General features: G+C 47.4%; 1 protein-coding gene across 1 annotated transcript in view; it reads right to left on the reverse strand.

Annotated features, from left to right (window-relative positions):
- The window catches only part of LOC119168537 (endothelin-converting enzyme 2), a 260,418-nt gene that overhangs the window by 204,822 nt on the left and 38,400 nt on the right, over positions 1-17,196 (reverse strand). Inside the window, exon 3 of the mRNA XM_037419939.2 lies at positions 12,403-12,525. Coding sequence (XP_037275836.2) covers positions 12,403-12,525 — 123 coding nt within the window. The remainder of the gene's footprint in view (positions 1-12,402; positions 12,526-17,196) is intronic.

Genomic DNA, 17,196 nt, shown 5'->3' on the forward strand with positions numbered 1-17,196 from the left:
TGACTGCTGAAGCAGCAATTTAAACAGCTGCTCAACAGCAATTATTTCACGTGTTGTTTGCAAATGCCAGAGTGGCAGAAATCAGCGATTTTCACACATATTCTCATGTTCAATGTCACTATCGAAACGCTGCAAAAAAAGTATCCGAAGTAAAACGAGAAGGCAGAAAGTGTGCCCTTCTGTTTAGGATTGTTGTGAAAGCTAACATTCTTTTCACGGGCGGACGAAGCACACTGAGGCACAGAGCGGTACTTCACCATAACGCAGCACTCGATCGCCACGGGGACATTAAGTGGCGGCTTCACAAGTCCACATGTTTTCAAAGCCAGAGATGTGACAGTGATGTGATTTACACTAAGGGCATCGGCTGCGCTTCTCAACAATGTGGCCTGTGCCATACACCACCATGCCATCGATAAGACACCGCGACATATCGCTTGCTGTATCTATATGCTTGTAGATGCTGGAGAAGAGCACACTTATAGAAATTTCGAAACACTCAAGCTAATTCGTATCGCACAGCGGAAACTGCAGATTAGGAGTGAGAACACTCACGCATAGTTTTACTTTTTGACCAGCAATGCGGTCGGCGGCATTAGCGTGGTTATCGGCCATGTGGGAGATTTCTTGGGCCCGTCGATTGGGCTGCAGCTAAAACAAATTCATATTTGCACTCGAAAACACTCGTTGTGGGCGTTAGTTGACCCTCACGAGGTTGTTCGTTCAACAAAGTTCCCACACAAAACAGACATTCCACGCACAGGAGCAGCGGCTGCTGCAGGACAGTTGAGAGCGGAGTCCACAAACTAACGTCACACGCGAGAGGGCGCCACTCTAAGATCTCGAGGCCAATTGGTACAGCACTTCCACCCCTGCAATGACTAACATAACGAATCGCTCGCAGTATAATAAACAACAAGATCTGGCCTACAAGTTAACGCACTTTATTTCGCATTAAAGCAGTCCGTCCACTTTTCTTGGGTGTCATCCTGCCATCAAGTTCCAGTCATCCACAATATCATTGAAGCTTTTCAGATGTGCTAATTCAGCTCCTTCAGCCACAACAGTGTAGATTGATACAGAACACCTATACAAGCTTCATAGTGCGGCAAAAGGTTGGTTAGTGGTAGCAGCGAAGCCGTTGGCATATTCATAATCGCACGGGTGCACTTCCACGGCAACGGCAGGCATGATCTCAGTATCAATGCAGTCAGAAACAGCTACATCACCATCTACACGGATGAAGTCACTCACTCTCCGAGATGTTGTCCGGAAACATTGATAAGTCACATCACCTGGCTCGCAAGGAAAGTTTACGACGGTGCTTCACTTGACATCGCTCCAAGCGCCAGTCAACTTGTATCGCTACATGCAGGTGAACGTTCTGTTCAACTTCCCAATGAGGTTCTACCAATAACGAGGCCAGGAATGAGTACACAAGTCCAGAAGGGACAAAAGAATACCGAGTAATGGTGACTAGAAGGAGAAGTAATCAGAGCAGTCTCAGCATTGGCGCGCTGGAGGAGCGAGAATTCACCCAGATGTTGTCGGCTCCAAAATACCTTCCTTGCACGCGTGCGCATGGCCATCGCTTTTTGCTGCCACTATTTCAGGATACCATGCAGATTACAATAAAAGCTGTCAAAACTTGTCTAGCAGCTTGCTGCAAAGCGCGTATTTGCACTTTTCCTGAATATTACTGCGTGTGTCACTGGCACCCCAAGGCTTTGGAAGATATAGCTGCCATAAGCCTCGCATCAAAACAACGTCCGTTATTATTATCGCATGTGAACTAACAAAAATGGGGATCGAGCACGTTATAGCAGTCATCATGTAGGCAAACTTCCATGTGCCAGCCTCAACACTTCTGAACAGGCGGTGCACCAGAGTTGCTCAGATTCCTCGAACGTACACGTCATACCAGCCATGCCCCTCTGGATGTGTTGGGAGAAAATGCGCACCATTGTGCCGATTGTCCCGAAACCTGCTTCACCAGTGGTACGCGCTGAGGAAAGGGGCACGGGAAAAGAGGGTGTTCATGCCGCGTCGCACGTTTTTATGCTGAGCCGGTCTCCGAGCGGCAGAAGGCAGAAGTGCGCCCGTGTGGACATCAACAGCAACATGTGAAGTTACAAAGGATGACTTTTCTACAAGAAACAGCAAAACACGGTACAAGCTCCCCACTCTTTTTGGCAGAAATTACCTTGGCAAGCAGCAGCAACCCCGCTCACTCGCACGGCACAGATAAGGCCACGGGTTACATATCTGTTCTTTACGTCTCATATCAAACATTTGTCTGTTCTTAGCACGTGTTAACTATTATCCATCATTTGTATAAGCCCTGCTAAGAGATGGCATGTTTCCAGCTCTTCATTTGCTCGCATATTTCTTGCTTAACCGATTTAAAACGAGCGCATGGTTAGTGCATGTACACCTTCTTCAGAAGCATGTGCTACACCCGTTAGTTTTTCTCCTGTGCTTCTTTGTAAGTACGTGTTGCGGTTACTAGAATAACATTGCCATAAACACGTGCGAGTTGGGTTTGTTGCTAATAACTTAATTTATTAAACCCGTAAAGAAGCAATTGCTGCCGCCTAAGAAGTCATCGCGCTTGAAGGCGGAACAGCATTGAACACTGAAATCTTGTAAGACTACAGACACACTTCACTATCGTGGCTGTGGACTGTGAGTTATGTGCTTCTTAGCCTTGATATATGTTGATAATAAATGCTCGATTGTTCTTGAAAGCCCACTTGGACTTCATTGTCTTTAGAATTCATTTGCAGCAGCAAAGCTCCCGAGGAAACAAGACGAACCTCCGAGTAGGCTGTGTGGGTGCATTTTCCGCATGAAAGGTTTTTCTTGAATATGCACTAGCTAACACACACACATTATATATTTACACATGTATATATCCTTCGAAGGGCCTGTCAATGTCCTTGTTGACTGCTGTCCTGAAGGGATGTTGAGTGAACGTACAAATTTGTTACTTTTGTACATGTGATGTACGTCGGATAGACGTACAGTGTACATTCATGGACATGTGATGGATGTCTGGAATATCTGAAATGTACGTCCCGTCGTATGCCTACCGGATATCCGTGGTTACTTGGGAAATGGGGTAACCATGCTTGTTCCCTGTATCTGAAAGTAAAAGTTTTCCTCGAATTCAAAATAGTTATGTGACAGTACTAATTCTAGTAGTGTTAAATACACTTCAGTACAATGTTGTGCGCTCTGTTGAAATAAGGTTAAGAATGGTCTAATATAAAGCGGTAACATCTAGTGTAACAACCAACATTTAGAACGTCTGTGGTTGATAAGTGCGCTGTAAAGGTGTCCTGGCTCTTAAATAGTGTGCGTCGAATGAGGTGGCTGCCCAGGCACTGGGCGGTATCAGCAACGCACTTTTATTGCTATCACGAACCCAAACACAAAACAAACCTAACTGGGGTTACAATGTTATGCATATAAATACAGGGTTGCCTGATCAGGTGAATGCAGGGTTGCTTGAGCAGGTTACACAATCTGCTAACTTCAGTGGCCAGCCTCACTACACAACAACCCTCACCTCTTAATCCAGACGACTCAACAGTGAGCCAACGCCAGCACGAAGCCCCGAAAATGTTGGGGTGTTTTCCGGGCACGCTGCCAGCGGCAAGGACCTGGCGATTCTGCACACTTCTCTGGTGGTGCTGTCTGAGGTGTTGCTACATCATCCGAGGGCAGCATGGCTGCTAGTGGCTCTTCAAGTTCACTGTGGTCTTCTGTCTCGCTCCAACTAGCTTTCCCACGTGACAGGATTGAAACGGGCCGGACTTCAGGCTGTTCTTCAGAGTCAAGGCCAGTCTCTGTTACCTTGATAGACGAACTGCTCCGACGACGAAGCTGGTTCACGTACCAGCAATGCAAGCGGCCGTTTGGAAGAACAACTTCTTATGAGATCAAGCTGGTTGCTCTGGAGATCACGGTTGAGACCCATGGTGGGCCCTGGCAATAGTTCCGTGCAAAGACAGAGTACTCTGGCTGGAACGTTTGTGGAGCAGGCAGAGCTTCTGCGAGTTGTGGGGGCCTTTACGGGGCTCCCTATGGATTCAGTTGGTCTAGCATGGTAGACAGTCTGCGGTCCATCAGTAACTCCGATGGGGAGCGTCCCGTGGCAGTGTGTGGGTCACGTGCTGCCGAAGAGTGAAATTTGCCAGGCGCCGGTCCCAGTTTTCTTGGATTATTCGAGATAGTGCCTCCTTGGTCGTTCGTACTATTCTCTCAGCCTGCCCATTCGTGAATGAATGGAACGGTACAGACGTTGTGTGGCGAATAGGGTTGCCAACCGTGAAACCTCGAAATTACATGGATGCGAATTCGGGCCCATTGCCCAATACCAGTGTATCAAGCAGGCCATGTGTCGCAAACAACTACTGTAAGGCACTGATTACAGCACTTGATGTTATTGGTGGCATTAATATGACCTCAAGCCATTTGGAATAAGAACCGATGACAATAAAGAAGGTCTGTCCTTGGAAGGGGCCAGCGAAGTCAAAGTACATGCGCGACCTTGCAGTTCGGATCATATCCCATGGGTGAACTGGTGCCCGGCGCATCTTTGGTCGTGTTTCCTGGCAGGGAAGGCACCACCAGACCCATTCTTCAATAACTGCATCCATTCCTGGCCACTGCACATCACTGCGGGCAAGTTCCTTCATCCTAACAATACAGGGACGACCAGCGTGCAAGGCCTCAAGGACATGGATATGCGACCTCCGAGAAATCACTACACGGTCACCCCACAGTAAGCATCCTTTGTGAGCGGACAGTTCATGTTGCCTGGCCACAAACTATGTGAATTCAGAGCGTAGAGTACACTTTGGCCACCCTCTCCACTACCAGTTGAGGGCACGGGAGAGAACACCACCCTTGGCAGAGTATTGAGCAACATCATCTGCATGGACAGGAGATTCTGAAAGTTCATCCAGAAGCATGACTACCTCAGCTGGAGAAGGGTTGTTTTGACACTAGTGCATTAGGGGAAGTCCGCTGAGACCATCTGCGTGGCTCATCTGTTTCCCCAGCCAGGGGAGGAGAGTATGTTGGTATCCGTTCAGAAAGATGGATCACCGCAGCATTTGTGGAGAAAGCATCTGTGGAGTGTGCCAGTTCAACGCGAGCAACCCAAGGAGTGGCTTATGGTCTGTGTAGATCTGGAATGGGTGGCCCAATACATAGTCGTGGAACTTCTTTACTCCTGCAACCATAGCAAATGCTTCCTTATCAATCTGTGCTTAATCCCGCTCGGCAGAAGAAAAGGTCCTTAAATGAAAAGCAATGGGTGCTTCTCTGTCATCATTTTTGCGGCTTAACACCGCTCCTATTCCAAATGAAGAGGCATCACTGTAGGATGATGGGCTTCTTCTCGTCAAAATTTGTTAACATGTGTTTTGACGCCAGCAGTTTTTTCACATGGTCAAAGGCTATCTGCTGTGAGCTTTCTCACACACATGGCACCTTCTTATCCTACAACCAGTGCAGGGGTTCTGCGATGGTGGCCTTGTGTGACAAGAACACATGATAAAAATTGAGAAGACCCAGGAAGGCCTGCAGCTCGGCTTTGTTCGAAGGCGGCAGTGCATTAAGAATGGCTTGCGTCTTGGCCTGTGTTGGATGGATACCTTCAGCATCTACACGGAAACCTGGCAATTCCACTTGAGTCACTCCTAGCTGGCATTTTTTTTTTACCTTCACCCCTACATCTTGAATTTGCTGGAGGACTTCTCAAAGGCAATTCCTGCTGTGAAGATCTTGAAATGAGGACCTCATCAAAACATGGAGTGACACCTGGTAGTCGCCGAAGGAGGTTCTTCAATAAGCTCTGGAAAATTTCAGGTGTGACACAGAGACCAAATTATAGTAGTCGAACACGAAAAGCACCCTGATGAGTCACAGTGGTCTGTGCGTCTGCAGCTTCATCAGTGACAGGCAGCTGCTCATAGGCCTGTGCTAAATCAACTTTTGCAAAAGCAGTCCCACCAGACAGGGATTACAGTAGGTGGCTGACCACTGGCACGGGATACGAGTGTTGCTGCAAGGCGTTGTTGATTGTGCACTTATAGTCTGCATAGATGCGGACGTCTCCACTTGCCTTCAGTGACGTATCAATGGGGGTTGCCCAACGAGAGTGATCAAATGGCTCCAGGAATCTCTGCTGTACCAGTTTGTCCAGCTCAGCCTCAATCTATGGCTGAAGTGCAAAAAGAACCCTCCTTGCTTTTAGGCAGATGGACACAACATCGAAGTTAAGTGCAAACTGCATAGACGGTCCCTTGTAACAACCTAGTGTCCCATCAAACACAGAGGCAAAGTCTTTGAATATGCTATCAAGCGATTATGGCAGTTGGTCGATGTGTTGGACTCCCATAATATCCATCCAGAGTGCGGGAAACGAATCAAGCCAGACAAGACTTGGGCACTTGCTTCCCCTTGAGAATGACAAGGCAGAACTAGCCGTTGAAATCTTTAAACTGCACTCACACGGTACCAATTCACCATACTGCTATGCGGTTGGCTTGGTAGCGTCTCATGATGACGTCAAGTGGCTGTAGATTTGGGACACGCCCCATAGCAAAAACCATGTCTGGCTGTGGTGTTGGAGATGATCCAATAGGTTGATCCCGAGTCCACTTCCATCTGGCACTGTGTGCCTTCGATTCTGACGTCCACAAGTACTTTTTTCTTGGCAGGCTGAGACACTGCGTTGATAGCAGTCACCATCAAGTCGTTGCAGTACGCCATGTTTGTGTGAGTTACGTTCTTGGCAACATGGTTACGGCCGTCGGCTTCAGTACTTCGACGTGGGCCAGACGCCACTGGGACTGGCAGACCTGAGCAATATATTTACACATATATATATCCTTTGAAGGGCCTGTCAATCATGATTAGTATTATTCTAGTGCTATTATTATTCTGTGCTATAAGTAGCTATGTTCTGCGCTATGTTTCTTTGTATAATTCAATCATATGTTTTTTGTTTTTTCTCTATTTTTAAACATTGTATTCAGTTTGATGTCCTTTGTCGCTGTGTAACCGCTTGCGCAAGTATGTAGGTATGTCACACAAATGGTCCCTCTACTAGCCAGTTAGGCTATCGGACCAAACAAGTGTTTACGAAGTTTTTGTTACATGGATGTGAAAGTTACAATAAAAAAAAAAAATGTGCCCAGTTTTTCCCCATTCTCTGTACTGGACAGCCCGTAATCAACACAGGCAATGTTCGTGCGGATCTCCGCAGTCGGCGCAGGAGCCACTTGACAATCTCTCGATGCATTGTTGTTCATCCGAACCTGCACGAAGCCGGAGGACGTCTTCACTTGCGCCTTGCTCGCCGTCACCACTTGTCATCATACCGTGGCACACTGGCATGACACGTTTGTGCCTTGGGGCGAGCATCCTTCGCGGGTAAAGCCTCAGCGGCGACTGCTTCTTTGACAGCACCGGCAAAAGAGACCTCTTTTTTGCCAGTAGTCGCCGCTTCACTGTGTCATTCTGAAGCCCAAACATGAATCGGTCCTGTAGTGTGGTGTCAAGATCATTGAAACTGCAGTGTTGTGCCGTGGTCCAAAGTGCAGCGAAAAAGGCAGAGGCAAACTCACCCGGTGCCTAGTCGCGGCAGTGGAATTCATAACGCCGAGCCAGCTCTAGTGGTTTCAGCGTAAGGCGTTCCCGCAGTGCTTCAGGAATCGTTTTGAGTGGCGTATTCTTTAAGCTGCCCAGCGCCACTAGCGTCTTGGCCACCTGAAAAGCAGTGAGACCACATCGGCTGAGAAATTTCCCCCTCTTTTTGGCAGTGTCAGTAATGCTCTGTGCCTCCAAAAAGAATTCGAAGCGTTGCGCGTTGTCTTCCCATTCCTCCTGGTGGGTGATCTCGAAAGCCTCCATCCCATCTGCAGTGGCAACCGTCATCGTGACGAGTGCACACCAGGGCTAGCTTTACTTTACGGCGCTGTCATGTCTGTTAACTTTCCGTCTATCCCATCCTCCTTGCCAGTGTTTAATAGCGTGGCTCAAATGAGGTGGCAGCGTAGGCACCAGGTGGTATCGGCAATGCACTGTTATTGCCATCTCGAAACTAAACACAAAACAAACCTAATTGGCATTATAGTGCTATATATATATATATATATATATATATATACAAGGTTGCCTGGTCGGGTGATTACAGGGTTGCTTGAGCAGGTTACACAATCTGTTGACTTTAGTGGCTAGCCTCACTATACAACATTGGCTACCTTTCTGGCCTCACATTTTATTTAAATATATCCGAATGTCCGTTCTACAGAAATGCATAGTAAACGAAGTTCGATCAATGGAACAAATAGGGTGGTTGGCATAATGACGCCAATTGGTATGTTGTATCCGAAAGTTTGTTGTAAGCAGATCCGTTATAACGAGGTTATACTGTAACCTTGTTTCCTTGGGCAACCAGCCAACTTACTCCAGCGCCGAATGTTGCCTTGAAATAGAGGCTTCGCACAGGTTCAATTCTCAAAGCTGTGGCATTTCCAAAAACATTTCCCATAGTCGTGGCAGAAGTGACTTGATGATGACTGTCTTTGTTTCATTTTCAGCCTCCACTCCAGCATACCAGGGTGCATTCCTGATTTACAAGCGTGAAACAGTCTTTTGTGGTACCAGCCTCCCGCACTGCTGCCGCAGACTTGACCTGTTAGGGCTAGTTGAAGGTAGAATAGGTGGTGGTAAAAGTGTGCTCAGATTTCGGTGCACGTTAAAGAACCCCAGGTGGTCTAAATTTCCGGAGCCCTCCACTACGACGTCTCTCATAATCATAGAGTGGTTTTGGGACGTTAAACCCCACATATCAATCATTAGGTGGTGGTAAAACGTGTATATATTCATGGAGCATTACAATGGCACCAACGAGGGGCGACTTTTTCTGCCCAGGCACCGAGTTCTTGCTTTAATATCTTATAGACATTTTCATAGGAGGGAAAAAATGCCACTCTGCTGGGCTACGCACAGGAGTACAAAAGCTGACACTACAGCCTTGGCAGAGCATTTGTGGGGTCAAGCCTCTTTAGCGCAGCCCAGAGAGGATTATGGCAGCACAAAACTGTGAAGTGAGCAACTTTCCCTGTTCCCCTTTTTTGCTTTGAGAGAGCTGGCCAGAGTGACTTAGGAGGGCTTAAACCCTCTGACCTACAAAGAACGCGAGTTTACGAAAGCACTGTCTGATGGTGTAGTCTACTTACTGGTCCACTGCAGATTGGTAAAACAGCAGAATCCGCAGCCGTCTGGCACAGTGCTGACGAAACTTGGGTGGTGTCTTCGAACGTATCAAAGCAACTCATTTTGCCACAGAGTGCCGAAGCACTCATGTCGTCCTTGCCAAGTCACTTTACAAAGAACTATTTATTCTTATGTGCGATGGCCCTCTGCCCCCTGATCATGTGTGCGTGCGACTGCCTGGCACGGCACCCTTTAACATGATGACCATTCAATGACCTGTCATCGCTGCGCTAGCTACAATGAAGCATTAGCGCTCTTTGTAGGCAAGACAGACCCTGTCTAGCAACAGCTAAAATAGTTTAGCCCTCAAGTCGCAACAGCAGTCACACGAGCTGGCGTCTTGGGAAAGGAGACAATGGGCAATGCACCACCAAAGCACATGTCACAAGACTGAGCAATGTCGCACGATGAAGGCTGTGCAGCACGGTCTATACTGGACGGCACACACCTTCAACCTATAGAGGATTAATTCAATGCTTTGGTGCGCAAAGAAAGCAGACTTCCTGGAAAGGTTAACATCTAGTTCGTGAACATCGACGTCGAACTTATAAGTACATCTCAAGGTACAAAACATATATTTTTATCTCCCTTTGTATGATTGCATCTCTATAGTTTTCAGGCATTTCCGTAAGCTAGAATACATTTTATTTATCCCTTGTGGGTACATTCAAACAGTGCCCCAGAGTATGAGCAGTTCTTAGGAAGCCCTGGGAGTGCAGTTCTACGAAAAATAAACTGCAAGTTTCAATGCACTGCAACATTTCAAATATTTTGCTGCACCTATTAAGTGTTTTTGCGGAGTATAAACCACCCCAAAATAAAAAAAAGGGCATTTTAGTATCTGTATTGCTGAATCTGTATTCAGAGATACTTATTTTGTTCTTTCACAAAGGTATCTTCAAAATACCCCACTACATCAAAGGCGACTGTAGCTCAGTATCTGTATTTTAGACTTACAACACATGTATTTTGATATCTCTATTCTGGACTACATTATACTCTCAGTATATGGAAATCCGTTCAACGGAACTGCTGCTTAAATGGAACAAATGCTTCTGACAAGACTGGTTTGGTTCTTGCATTGTGCAAAGCTCATCTCTCAGTAAACGGAACTCCTGTTCAGCAGAACACATTTTACTGGTCCCTTCAGGTTCCGTTTAATTAGTCTATTGTACTTTTTTTGGGTATCTCTGCCGATCCCTGGTTCTAGGCTACATTTGTCCTTGATATTTTGCAGATGTTATAAGTATGTCTTTACATACTACCGATCTCACTCATTATCTTGTCTTTGGTATATTTTGTCAGTGCATTTTTGCATTATTGAAAATATTTGTTTATTATAACATAAGAGCCACCCAGATATGAAGGGAAGATAGCAGTATAACTTTAAAAACTTTGTACACCTAAAAACATATGTAGGTATGAATTACAGCAGATACTTACTTTTTAACATGATCTCCAACAGGGAACTATAATCGTAGCACATGTATGGCGGTGCATAAATGATGTCGCGGGTTTTTGTTTGAGTTTACGTACACAAAGTCAAAGACTAATGTGCTATCGGTGAATATTGTAACACACACCCCTTACTTACTCCATTTTAAGTTGCTGGCATTGCACGTGTAGATGCGAACCTCGCCAGAATGTCTGAGAACATTCCAGATTATTTTAAGGTGTCATGCTTTAGGCATAAGCACACAAACACAAACAGCTGAGTTTATTTTCGAACAGTGATAATGCCGAAATGTTTTCAGCTGCAGATATAAAATTCATTTCGACGCAGCTTGCCACAAATCAGTTTTATTAATGACCGACTCTCTGTTTGCTGCTATCAGTGCACATACAGTGTGCATTGCTCGCTTGCAGTTTAACTTTGCCTTCCAGCCACAAGCTTGGCCAAGTAAAGAGTTACGTATTACTGTGCTGTGCTGGAGTTTTCTGCATTGTCACAACCACATGAAAGTATCTTGAGTAGGCAGAGGATTTTAGGCAAATGCCTGTTTTGTTCCTTGTGTTCTCATAGCCCCATTTCAACATATGAGCATGAATTAGAAGTAAGTATGGGTTTTTAAAGTGCCTTTAAAATGATTATTTTTGGCAATTTTGCTTACATGCTTCAAGTGCCCATAAATACTTACTTTCAAATTGAGTACCTGAATGAACAATATCCAACCTAAAGTTTCCGTTATGAGTACAGTTTAAGACATATAGCCGGCCAACACTGACACTTTGAAAATCTGGCCATGGCGCAGATGACTTCAAAATCATGGAGATCTGCACATCGAAACGTGCTCTTGGTCGAGCCGTCCGGGAACGGAGTCATAAACAGATATGCGCCACAGACATTGGGTAAATCCCCCAACTCACCCCTGGCCCACTAAAATGAAGGAAACTATTTGCCCAACAATCAGGATAAAACTACCATATATACACTCGCGGCGCAAAGATTACGCAAGTGCCACTACACACAACTTCCACTAAAAGAAGAAACGAATGGCCCGTATTCTGTCACATGGTAGTTTGTGGTTAGAAAAAGCTGTGCAACCATTTCAAAGCTCAACAAAGAGTGCCTACCTAATAAAGAGCAGTGATGATAAAGCATTTCAAGCAAAGGCTTCTTTGTAAATCTGTGTATCAGCAGAATGGTATGGTCAAGATCCTCAAGAGAGAAAAATGAGAAAAAAGGAAGGCAGGGAGGTCATGATCCTCAAAGCTTAACAAATGGTATAGCACCACATGGTATCTGAAAGACTTGCATCTCAGGCCACCAGCTTCGCCGTTTTATTGGCGTCTGCAACGCGGAGCTGGTCGAATGTTTTGATTTGTACTACACTGTATACTTTAATGGTTTTTTCAACTTTTGTCAAAGTTTAGGCTAGCGCAAACCATTCGCACCACAAAATTAAAGACATGCCATCTACCAAGACCGCTACGAACAATTACATCATACCTTCCCTGCCTTGCCTCCTCAACTGATAAGGCACGCTACCATGGCTGGTGATTTCAATGTTTTCACGAGAAGCCTCAACGATTTGAGCCCAACCGAGTATGCTTACTATAAATAAGTGCAACTTGCACACAATGGAGACAGAGTGAGTGACAAACCTCGAGCAGTCGTCGCTCGTAGTTGATGATGGTGTCGGCCAACACCGAGTTTGCCAGGGTCGGTGGTCCATCCCGCAGGTGGCTCGAGACATGCTCAATCAGCTCCCGGTAGTGGCCCAGCACCTACATTCATGATGCAAGTATACGGTAGTTATTGGAATACTTTTTAAAGTAAAAAAAAAGATTACTAAATTACAGTACAATCACGCAGGCTGCACTTGGTAAGTGAGGCATGTTTTCGCAAGCTTGTGTGGTCTTTGTAAACCTCACTGATGGTTACAGGTACACATGTGTGCTGTTCAAATGAGTTTTACTTCAATGCAGGTTTGATGACACATCTATGAACTGTACAATTCAGAGCAGAAGTTTTTTACCACGCAACTGATGATTTATAATGACCATGCCCAACTTATTTTTGACGGACTCATTTTCCTGCTTAGACAGTGTTCTTCTAGCTTTTCTGATGGTGCTGCCTTTCTTTTCTTCTGCCTCCCTCTTTTTGACCTTATCAGTATGTATCCGAGTTTTTTCGTGTGTGTGTTGGTCAGCTTTAATAGCTCAAAACATGGCGCTTTATGCTTTAAGGTAGCAACTTTCATCTTTTGTCATCTCATTTGTGCGTTTTCAACGATAGGTCCTCAGGATCATCGTTTGCCTTTTTGTCATCCTCTTTCTTTAAGGCAGCATCTTCGATTGCAAGGAAAATTTTTAATTAATTTGTTTTTGAAGAGAGATGCCACTTGAAAAAAAAAAAAATGTTTGTTTATTCTGGACCATACAACAGTGAAATTTTTGCTCTTTACACAGGTTCTTATTCTGCTTTCAAATATGTAATCACACTAATCAGTTTTATAGTATTTCGCATAGCTTTTGTATTGTACCAGGACAATGCATAAAATATACCTCATTTGGGACACACTTACCCTGCCCCTAAGCTTTTATGTTTATGAATCATTAATGGTTCATATTGTTCATCATTAACTGCAGAATGCAAATAGCTAACTTATTACTAGCTTATTTGAAGTTCTAACTTGTTTGGAGTTCATATTATTTATATGAGTCATGACAGCTATTTTTTATTCATTTATTTGTTTGAAAACACATGAATGTCGTGGTGCAGGAGACAAAAGGCGACATTATAAAATTAGTCACATGACAAGGCCTCCAGTACCACACTGTGCATTCATCACACAGAGCAACTGCATTGGCAAAGAACAAAATAAAAAAACAAAAAAGAGCACAATGACATTGCGGAGTACTAGGAGAAAGCTTATACAAAATTAATACAACAAGGCTTAAAACATGGGTTACATTACACGCCGGTATCATTACAGAGCAAGTAAACAAGAGAGAATATATAGAGAGCTGTAGTAGTGCAGGCACCAGTGCTCCATATGGGAGCATAAATACAGGTTTCGTACATGAATAGTCACAAGTGTAGGCACGTATAGTCGACGCCGAATATACATCAAACTCAGATATATCGAACAGTTGAGAAATCTTCTTGAATTTCCCATGCAAAAAGTATGAGACCAGTGCACCCGCATAACTAAACTAACTCCCGCACAACAGGACATCTGCTATATCGCACTCTGTGCCGCGAAAAACTTCAGAAAGTGCATTTTCTCTAGCAAATATTGAATCAATCTTCGGCCGCGTTCTAACAAGCTCCGATCCCTGCGCGCAGGTGACGAAAAGGCGGTGTTATTTTATCGCGCTGATGTGGCTCGCTTCGCGGCGCTTCCCTTCTCCGACCCGGCCGCCAAACTCAACCCGACCGTGGCGCCCCTGCCTCCCCCACATTCGTGAGGGAACACGGCGACACTATCATCTTTAAACCGGTGGGGAAGAAAGCAAACTTCCCCGCCATGTCTCGTGACTCGATCGGGGCGTTCGTCCCCGAATTCACCGCCACCCGACGCGTCCAACGCCACCGCGGCGGCGGACCCTGCGGAGCTCCTCTATGTGGTGGTGGTAGTGGTTAGAATGAAGAGGAAAAAGGCACCTAATTTCTGTCTGCCTTCAGGCGACACGGCGCAGTGCCTTATAGGGGTGGGGGGAAGGAGGGATAAAAAGAATAGAAGGAAAATAGACGGAGAAGAAGACAGCCAACGAGAGAAAAAAGGAGATAGGAAAGTGGGGATCCGGTCGAAGCAGTCCAAGGGCGGGGTGCCACAATGCGAGAGCTGCACGGCGTCAGGAGACCGCGGAGGGCGAACCAGTCGGCGGGAGCTACGCTGATGTCGGAGATCGCGAGGGCACAACCGTCCAGCTTGAAATCCTGCGAGCGAATCTATGTTCGGCGGATCTAATCCGTGATTGTCAGGTCCAAGCTCCTCACGGACAGCACCTGCGTTGAAGTCGTCTACGGAGTCGACGAGGACTTGGATGCCGCTGACATCGCGGCCAACATCGACTCGGCCGTTCCGGTCATCTCCGACGTCTCGTGTGTATGCTGTGGCAGGTGTGTCACCATCACCTTTGAGGAAACCACCGTACCAACGGAGGTTTTCCTCTTCAAACTGCGCAGGCCAGTCCGTCCGCGCCTGTCCGGGCCTTCAGTGCGCCCGTTGCAGCCGTTTCAATCACGCCACGAAAACCTGCTCACGAGACGAGCACTGCCTACGACGCAGCGGCCGCCACCCCAAAGCACCGCTCCCTGCGGAGCAACCTTGCTGCATTAACTACAGCGGTACCCATCCAGCCAACGAGCCGTGCTGCCCTTCCTGGCAGATCCAGCGCAAAGCCGACGTCATCATCGCCTCTTCAGATGGCCCCGTGACGCACCGTCAAGCCTTGGAGAAAACAAGGACTGCGTTCGTCCGAGCTCCCGCTGTGATTACGCCTCTGTCCCTCGCCGCGGCGCTGACTGCGTCGTCTCACTTTTCCTTTCTCTCTCTGAACCACTTGGGGGGGGGGGGGGGGGGTGCTGCGCGTACACCTAGATACGAGCCCCAGGCACCACCGGATCGGATCATTACCCCATAGCCTTCTCGCCCTACCGCCCGAGTAGCGGGGCGAAGCGCGTGTACAGTGTCGTGAGGTGGCCTGTCTTTCACGAACTGTGCGCGAAACCATCGCTCGCCAGTGATTTTATCGCGATAGCAATTATATGGACTTGGCTGGATTTTTCCGCCGACGTCGGCGTCATTCACCGTATATGTGTACGTATCTATATATGTGAAAAAGCAAGAAATAAAAATAATTGAACGCGCAATCAAACGTCCGACCTCTGAGTTATGAGTGCAAGGCGTTAGCCGTTTCTCTTTACCTTGGTTCTAGCACCACTCATCAAGTGCCTTTACCAACAAGGTGACTTCACTGTGCGCGCAGTCATGTACACGGACGACATCACCCTATATGTGCGCGGTCCCACACGATACCTCGCCAAAGCGTGTAAGTGCCTACAAGAGGCTGTTGCCGGTTTCGCGGACGCCATAGCTCTACGCATCGATCTCCAAAGCACAGGCACTCTTCACCCACCCGCGCACTAGTGAACGGCCCACCGCGCGCCCTGTCACACTCCACAGTGTTCCAATCCAACGGAAGACTCACGTCCGCTCCCTCGGTCTCACGATACACCACCGTCTTACGCGGAATATAGCAGTGAGCCGTGTGCGTCGTGAAACAAGCCATGTGAAGGGTGCCGTGCGGCGAATTCTCGCGCGAGAAACCGGATGCCCCGCCTCCTTCGCGATGAGCATGTGCGAGGTCATGGCGATAGCCAAGGTGCACTACGCGCTACTTCTGTACGTGTAGCTTTCACCCCCATACAGTTGCAGGTCATCGATGCTGAACATCGCCAAGTGCTCCACATGTGCCATGGACTACCACGCGGCTCGAGAGTCGCTGCCACACTTGCGGAAACAGGCGCCTGGCTAAGGAAGCCGCCACCAGACGGCCAGGATGGACCAGCACAACCGGTAGGACGCAGTTTTTGACTGACGCCTCCGTTCTACAGGACCACTCTGCCGCTGCTGCTCGCACGGCACCACAGCTGGCATTGAAGCGCCAATCCCGACTCGTATACCATTCCTAACCCACCAAAACCGAATTTGCAGGCATCCACCTCGCTGCAGACCTCATCAGTGTAGTTCCGCAGGTCTCACGCACGGCTAGCTTCACGGACTCGAGATCTGCCCTCAGCCAGCTCGCCAAGGAAGACCGCGCACCCCCACTCACACAACGTGTCACGTGGCCGCTACCCAGCCGACGCGATCAGTGCTGCGACGTGGTCCTTCAGTGAATTCCTTCTCACGTTGGCATTGCAGGGAACGAGGCTGCCGATGACTTGGCGAAGGCAGCACACAACCCTGCGGCTCCACTGTCAACGTGCGCGCACTCCGTCGACTCAGCGCGCCGAAAACTTCGGGCCTCAGCGCGAGTTACAAATCACCCTGACCAACATACGACCGCCGGCTCTCCACCAAGCCTTCTACCGGAAAGTACACTAACGAGAAAGAAACGCTCTCTCCGCTATACAATCCGGACCGGTTCAGTCTGGCCTGTTGATGCCGTTGTCAGATAAGAAGGAGACGCTACGCCCGGAGGCACTTTGTCCCAAATTCTCACTTAATTAATCAGCCCATCATCACCAATATGTCTGTCCCGGCTTGTCCTCCGACATCACCTTTATTTGGCTAAAGCTAACTTTTGTTTGGCCTCCACGGTGCACCCTCGCCCTCATGCAGTGACTGTGGTGAAAGAGAAACTTTGGAGCATCCCCTCCTCTCCTGCCCGGCCATGTCTGTCCACCGTGAATCACTCGCGCGCTCGTACAAGGATCTGGGACTG

This window comes from Rhipicephalus microplus, chromosome 3 (genome assembly GCF_043290135.1).
Source record: "Rhipicephalus microplus isolate Deutch F79 chromosome 3, USDA_Rmic, whole genome shotgun sequence".
Classification (NCBI taxonomy): domain Eukaryota; kingdom Metazoa; phylum Arthropoda; class Arachnida; order Ixodida; family Ixodidae; genus Rhipicephalus; species Rhipicephalus microplus.